The 8,033-nt window shown below is 45.5% G+C and overlaps 1 protein-coding gene across 2 annotated transcripts in view; it reads left to right on the top strand.

Moving 5' to 3' along the window:
- The window catches only part of Gars1 (glycyl-tRNA synthetase 1), a 41,201-nt gene extending 34,748 nt beyond the window's left edge, over positions 1–6,453 (top strand). For both annotated transcript variants that reach the window (XM_042273360.2, XM_076566846.1), the window contains exons 14-17: positions 1,503–1,612; positions 4,126–4,219; positions 4,755–4,945; positions 6,170–6,453. In XM_042273360.2, coding sequence (XP_042129294.2) covers positions 1,503–1,612; positions 4,126–4,219; positions 4,755–4,945; positions 6,170–6,295 — 521 coding nt within the window. In that variant the 3' untranslated portion in view covers positions 6,296–6,453. The remainder of the gene's footprint in view (positions 1–1,502; positions 1,613–4,125; positions 4,220–4,754; positions 4,946–6,169) is intronic.
- Positions 6,454–8,033: the final 1,580 nt, after the last annotated feature.

Here is an 8,033-nt window from a genome sequence, read left to right on the forward strand (position 1 = left end):
GCTTCAGAGCCTACACTTTGCCATTACTCAGATGCTACAAAGGACGGACAGGAAAAGTTCCTTGGTTATATTCCTAAAATTAATTCATTCTTTCCCCTGTGGTACTAAGGATTGAACCTGGGGCCTTGTCCATGCTAGGTAGGCAGGTGCCATAGTGAGCCATAGTGTGTGACTCTGTTAGTACAGTTTATTATTCGGGTGGTGCTGACGGTCTTTGGCAGGAGGGCACTTGGCCAGCAAGGTGCATCTTTTGATAGGATGAGTGCAGCACATTGTACAGGAAGTGAAAGCACTTTTGCAAGCACGTGACAACAGTGCCTCCTTTATCACAGATAAAAAATAGCCTCTCTTTAGACCAGGGAGTCGTTGGTCCTGGTTATCTCATGCCCCATAGAGCAGGAACTCCCCGAGGCCTGGAGTAGATGATGATGCTTCTCCATGTAGTAAGGAAGGAAGAGCTCCAGGGCCCCGTGGAACGTGTTTGATGGGATGCTGGGCCCTGAGCAGATTGTACCTGCAGTGTTTCCTGACCCCAGAGCCTTGAACACAATGGTACTAACTTGGCTCTGAAAGTGTTCTCTCCTGGTAACAAGCCAGAAAGTCAAATACAGATCATAGTTGTTGCATGTAGGAATTGTTCTTTGTTAATTTTGTTAGCCGTCGGGGTTGGTAGTTTTTTTTTTATTCTCCATGTTTCTTGCAGTATTGCGGACTGAGCCAAAGACCTCTCACTTGCTAGTCAAGTGTCTGCCATTGCGCTGTATCTTCAGCCCTTGTAATCATCTCTTATATTGAGAAGGGCTTTACTTAGTTGTCCAGGGCTAGCCTTAAAGTTGCTTTGGTCCCGACAGTTCTTGAACTAGCAATCTTCCCTTCTCAGTCTCCTGATTATGAGCTTGCATTACCAGGTCTGGCTTAAGGGATTTGATTTTTTTGATTTTTTTTTTGTTTGTTTGTTTTTTATGTGTATGGGTATTTTGCCTACATGTATGTCCGGGTAACACATGTATGCCAGGCTTCAGAGTCCCTGTAACTGGAGCTACAGACAGTTGGGAGCCATCTCTCTAGTCCCCAGTAGTTGGTTTCACAAAGTCTTAATACAAGCTTCAGGTCTCTTAGCTCCCTAGAAAGGCAAAACGGGTGGTAGAGAGTGATTGTAGCTGCTGCTGTGTTCATCGCTTACTAGTTAGAAGGACTGCTTCTGGAAGCCAAGCTTTGTGTTTATGATATGTGAATCAAGTCTTAAATTGGGTTAACATTCTTTGATTCTAACATTCTCTTCAAAGGGATCGTGTGTGTGTGTGTGTGTGTGTGTGTGTGTGTGTGTGTGTGTGTGTTTATTAGCACATAGATCTTATAGTGTATTCCTCATCCTCCTCTTCAGAGATCAGAGTCCGTCTAGGGTAGAGATAGCGTTAGTACACGGATTAATTAGTTCAGGGCTCTGAGTTGCATCACCCGGTTCTGGAGAGAATATCACTGAATTGGCACCTCTTTTGCAGTGGAAGAAGTTGTTCCGAGTGTAATTGAGCCCTCCTTTGGCCTGGGCAGGATCATGTATACCATACTGGAACATACATTCCATGTCCGAGAAGGAGATGAGCAGAGAACGGTGAGCTGTCCCTGGAACGAGCACACTCAAGCAGGGCACTCTTGTGTCTTATCTGAGCCTTAGCATGTGAGGTTACTCTGGAAGCCATTGCTGCAGCTAACTGGTGGTCTCTGCACCGAGATGGCTTATTTGGGGAGCTGTGTCGCATTGGTGCCTGACGTGGTCCTTTCTGGTTTGGCCCTTTGTTTTTAGAAATTCAGAAAGGTGGGAATTTGGCCAGACAACAAAATTGTTTGTGCGCTCTCAGTACCCAGGCAAGCTGCCTGGATTGTCTGGCATACTTGTAAGATAAGGTGTAAACCCCTGGGTTCTAGTCTAGCAAACTGATAGTTTAGAGCTGAGACCCAGGCATTTGTGTAGTGTTGGGTTGGGTTTTGTTTTCCTTTAATAACTTCCCCAACGCACACACACACACACACACCATAATTCCAGTGTTCACCTGACAGCATCTAGAATAGAGTGGGCAGCATCAGGGGTGGAGCTTTCCCGGCATTCAAGCGTTGAGGACGTTGGAGTTTATAAAAGCCTCATCAATCCCCTCAAATTTTCTCTTCATTTGATGACCTCGTGTCTTGGCTCCATGCCTTCCACTCTGTCTCCTTGACATTGTGAGCCTTTTTGTTTGTCATCTCGCTGTCTTGGAAGTATATTCCTGTAACATCAGCAGATTCCCAGGAGAATGGTCAAAAAGCTGGCTAGAAAAGAGAGAGGTTCTGCCTGTATCTTATCGATTGAAGAAACAGTCTCATTACCTACAGTCCAAAGCCGAGCATATTTGTAACACTGAATGTCAACCCTCGGCTCTTTGCCAAGCACTGAGCCTTGAAGGATGAACAGGTGAATTCTTGGTGCCTTCTAGAAAGTCTGACACACTGTTGTACTATGTAGCTAATACAATTGCCCTTTTGGCAGGGTGGTGGTGGCAAACACCTTTAATCCCAGCACTCAAGAGGTAGAGGCAGGTAGACCTCTGTGAGTTCTGGACCAACCTGGTCTAAAAAGTGAGTTCCAGGACAGCCTGGGTTACACATAGAAACCCTGTCTTGAAAAACAGATGACAACAACAACCAAAAACAACAACAGCAGCAGCAATTGCCCTTTTTGTCTCAGCAATCAAAGTTGTGTCTTCACTCCCGACGTGAGGGAGCCGCTGTCCTCCGTTGGTAGATAGGACAGCCTGGCCCAGGCAGTAGAACCCATGTAGACAGCCCATGTCAGGGAGTGGTGGTGTACAGAACTAAAGGTGTTCTTTTAGATGTTGATTTTACTTCATGTTTTTCCTGCTTGCTTTTCTAATAGAAAGGTTTTTAGTTTTTAAGAAAAAAAGTCTTTTGACTGTTTCTTTGAATTGAACAGTATTGATATAACTAGAGCTTTAATAGACATTTCATAAAGGCTAAACAAGAATAAATTAGTCACACGGTTATGAATTACATAGAGTCCCTTCATGAAGAGAAATTTGATTAGGCTGTGGGAAGCCAAAAATGTTTCTGAATTATTAGCACCCACTTACTTAATCCATTTGCCTACAAATTTGGTATGAAAACATTTCCAGTGAAATTAAAAAAAAATATTTTTTGTAAAGGCAAGTTCCTTCTCATGTAAAATAGAATCATCACAAGATGGAGGAGGGAGTTGGCTTTTGAATATCCTGGGATGTAGGCCTCGGTGTTGCTGGAGTACAAGAATCCCTTATAGTGGGATATTTGTCATTGCCTGCCCTCAAGGGATAATTAAGCTGGGACTAGGAGCTAGCCTGGACTCTCATTCAGTGGTTTAATGGGACAGATCCACTCTCAAGTTGCATGTTCTTGCCTTCAAATGAACCTTTTGTACAAGTGCTATTTAAGAACTGCCTTCAGTCATTCCAACCCCAAATGGCCAGCTGTTTGGCCTGTTACAGAACATCTGCTCTCTTTGACTCTGAGTTACTCATTCGTGCATAGTGTAGGAGGGTTGAACTATTCCCTATATCCTGATGGGACATCTTTTATTTTTTTGTTCAGTTTCTTTGGTACAGTATTGCTGTTTGAGTTCATTCAAGTTTTCGGTTGCACTTGGTCTCCAAGGCCTGTGGATTCTTCTCTGAAGAACTGATGGGTTGGGGTTTGGGCACTGCCATGTGTTATGTAATTCTCTGGGAGGGGCATCAGGTGGTCCTCAGAAAGGTGAGGCTTTCTTTTATGTAAATTGACCGCCATGCATACACAGCAGTGTTCAGAATGCTTTCACACCGTGGAGTTTTAGTATCTGTGAGCTCAGCAGAGGGGCGGTGAAAATCCACTCTTAGAAGTGGAGATAGTTCAGAGAATCATCGAGCTGGACCAAGCTCAGAGGAAGCTCTCACCCTGGTTCTCTGCTGTTCCTTCTGTCACTGATTAGCATATCCCGTGTCTGGTATTTTGATAGTCAAGTGGTCTGAGTTACCTACTGAGTACATCTATGTGTGCTTTGGGACGTTAACAATTACTTATAAACTAACATTTGAATTTCTTTCTTTTTAAACCATCTAGTTCTTCAGTTTCCCTGCTGTGGTTGCTCCATTCAAATGTTCTGTCCTTCCACTGAGCCAAAACCAAGAGTTCATGCCATTTGTCAAGGAATTATGTAAGCAAATCCAATCGGGTAATCTCCATGGGAGCAATGTCAACAGACTCAGTTTTACAGAATGTATTGTCTGTTTCAGTAAAAGCGGAGATTGAGTATGAATAAATGTGATTTCATCCTCTGCTCTTATACTTGCTCAGCTGTCTTAGCATTGGGGGAGTCAGGAGCCAGATTTAAGGATTCCTGGCTGCTCTTATTGAATGAGGCACCCTCTTGGATCTATAGCCAGAGTGTACAGCACTGGAAAGGATCCCAGGAGTGCTAGCCCCTTCTGAGTTGGGAAAAGAGAAGCCTGTGTGAGCAGCTCAGGCCTGTGCAGACAGGGTGGCTGCTCTTACCTCAGCACCCGTCCGGGCCTCCTTCCCGTATAGCTCTGTCAGGTGTAGATAGCAGTGGCTGTCTGGGCTCCAGCAAGGGAGACCAGCTGCTCTCTCTTCTCGGGGTCCTCTGTTTCCTGAGCATCTCAGTCTGTACTCAGCTGACACTGAGTTACTGCGTGCGGTCTTTCACTCTTATCTCACTTTGTTCTGGATAGCGGAAGCTCTGACCAGGAATGGCGTGTCTCATAAAGTAGATGACTCCTCCGGGTCCATTGGAAGGCGCTATGCGAGGACGGATGAGATTGGCGTGGCTTTCGGCATCACCATTGACTTTGACACGGTGAACAAGACTCCCCACACTGCAACGCTGAGGGACCGAGACTCCATGCGACAGATAAGGGCAGAGGTGACTGGCCTTTTCTTTGACATGTTTCGTCTTAGACACGTGCACAGCTTCCTACTGGCTTGAATTAGACTTTGATGTATTTGTATTCCTGGTCCTTTTTACTTTGTGATATTAATGATTGGTTTGTATCAGACAAAGCCCGGATTCCCAAAACTGTTTGGTTTAATTATGAAAATGCCCATTAGCACTTCTCTAATATTGTATAGACGCTTGGATTGCTCTGGGCTCTGTCTCCGGCAGTTTGTTTTTATGGTCGATTGTTTATTGGGCAAGAGAAATGTCATCCCATGAGGCTGTTGCCATAGTTTTATTGGCAAGCGTTGGGAACTTAGACATTTTTATCATTTTATTTCTATAGAAACATAAAAATGTGTGTAAACTCTGTGTTAGTCCATAGAGATAGAGTATTCTGTGATTTTTATTAACAAGAAGGGAAAGTGAGGTGGGATCAGCACAGAAGGGTGGGCTGAGTGCTGCAGGAAGGGACTGGAGGGGCACTGTAGCTGATAATTGCCTGGCTGAGTTTAACTTTGAGCAGATATTTATTCAGAGTACCTGTTAGGATTCATCTTGATATAGTTATAATAAGGAAAATAGAAATAAAAAACTGCTCTTATCCAGGAGTTCACAGTCCACTTCATGAGTCACAGGTTTCTGACTTGTCCTTACACACCAGTCCTGGCTGCTCGGAACTAACATTCCCAGTGCCTGTGGTTCTCCAAGTGTGAGCCTCAGAGCAGCCTCAACACCAGCATCTCCTGGCAAGTTGTTAGAGCTGCGGGGTGCAGACCCACACCTGCCCACCCGTCAGTCAGCAGGAGAGGGAAGGTGTCAGAAAGGTTTTAACAGGCCCTACAGAGGCCCAACTTTGTAAACCACTGCTGGTGGCCACCAACACCTGCATCTGCTGGGCAGCCGCTGGCTCTGCTGCTCCTCGTAGACTTGATTAACTGCAGGAGTTAATCATAACACATAACACAGAGGTGCAGAGCGGGACGGGGAGCTTTGTGGCAGTGCTGAACTGTGCGGGGACTTGAAAACAAAGACCCAGCCTAGGAAGGGATGAGCATAGTTACAAAAACAAACACAGCTTGGGAAGGGTCTTCGTCATCGTGTAGACAGTGTTCGTGCTCCGTGCTGTGTACAAGGGTCCTGAATTCAGGGCGAGTACTCTATTCACAGATGTCAAGATGGCTAATGCTTGCTCTCATTTTTCCCTCTCAGGTCTCTGAACTGCCTGGTGTGGTCCGTGATCTGGCTAATGGCAGCATCACTTGGGCTGATGTGGAGGCCAGGTATCCCCTCTTTGAAGGGCAGGAGACTGGCAAAAAGGAGACAGTAGAGGAATGAAAACAGCTGGCAACTCGTGACCACTTGTGCTAATGAATAACTCATCATGTCCACTACACAGAGAATTGTGATTGCTTCCAGGGACTGTATTTTTCCTCAGTGGCTGCCTGATTTTACCCTCACAATTAAAGTGGAAGGAATTCTGAACAAATTTATAATCCATTTGTTGTGTTTCCTTTTTTTTTTTTTAGCCAAGACATTTCTGTCATACATTTATTTGGTTAAATGTGCTTGTGTTTAACATGGTACGTCTTTAAAAATTACATTTCATTAGGGTATAACTTATATACTGCAAATTACTGTAAGTGTACAATTTAGTGTACTTAGAGAGTTAAACAGCCACAGTCCAGCTTTAGAACATTTATATCCGAAGGAATTCTCATTCCCATTTGTCTTAAGCCTCCATTGCCCCCTCAGCTCCCAGCAGGCACTAATCTACTATCTGCAGATGAGCAAGTGATGCTCTGTGCCAAAGAGACAGCCATCTCCAGGCAGGCTGGTGGCTTCTAGGAAAGGCTGTGTGGATGGAGAAGGCCGTGCTGGGGTAGGTTTCCGTCTACAGCCTTAATTCCTGGCTTCCTTGCGAGTCCTGGAAGTCACTGGTTTCTTGAGGCTGGGGCTGCCCGGCTCAGCAGTTCCCAGTGTCTTGAGCCTGGATTTGTCGTTTGGGCTTTGTCTTTAAAAGCCTTTGTGCGAGTACATTTTTGTGTAGAACACTGAGATGCCGTGCACTTACCTAAGGAACAAAGAAATTCAAGGAAGTGGGAATTTGTCAAGTTGAGGCCTTGTCTGGCTGCCCAGCTCTTGCCCACGCAGGTCTAGGACTGTTGGTCTCCAGAGAGCCCCCAGTGTTCCCTCACCATCCCTGCTGTGATGCCATCTGGATTAGTGGGGATTAGTTTAGTTTTCAGAGTTGGGACTGGAGCTTGTGCTTGTGTGTTAGGATGCACTGAGCTATACCCCAGTCCCAGCCCCAGCCCCAACCCCAGGCCCCAACCCTGAAGTTACGAACAGACCTTGTTGGGAAGAAATCCTTATACCAGGGTGATGTGACTTCTCTCTGGTGCTTCCTAGCCCTTGTTATGACACAAGAATGAGCCATCCTTTAAATGGACTACTCGATCTCAGGGATCGCGTTCCCCTGACATTCTTATACTCCCGCATCCTCCTCCCTTCTTCCCAAGTACTTCTCTTTTCAGCAGATTTCATCATAGCAAGACAGCACAGACTGATGAGCTCGTTCATACAGGAAGATACACGAACCACATCGTAGGATTGGCCTACCGTGCACCATAAAGGGATTCCAGCTAAAGCTCTCTTCTCTTCTGGACTGTAAATGAGTTACAGTCTGCACGTGATCTGCAAGCCCGCCCTTCCTCAGCTCTGCCTCTAGGTGTCGGTGTGCCATCCTCCCCAGAGAAGACATGCCTTTTCCAGGAGGATAGATTTCCCCAGTGAGGACTGGATTTAAGCACAAGTGTGCAAAGAGCTGTATTCTAAAGGAACAGGCCTTTACACACACATTTGTGCTCATGCTCAGTGATGGTTTAAAGCCCACGTATTTCTGGCTTGATGCCCTGGCTTTTTAGATTCAAAGAAAAACGTTTCAAACCTGTGTCTCAAGTGGTGAGCTAAATGTAGTTAAATTAGCCTAGCTCAGAAGTCCTCCCAAATTGTGATGAGGTGCCTCAGGCTAATTGCTTCCATGAAACTTAAAGAACGCCATAGTAGGGATCTT

The sequence above is a fragment of the Peromyscus maniculatus genome, chromosome 3 (assembly GCF_049852395.1).
Source record: "Peromyscus maniculatus bairdii isolate BWxNUB_F1_BW_parent chromosome 3, HU_Pman_BW_mat_3.1, whole genome shotgun sequence".
Lineage (NCBI taxonomy): Eukaryota > Metazoa > Chordata > Mammalia > Rodentia > Cricetidae > Peromyscus > Peromyscus maniculatus.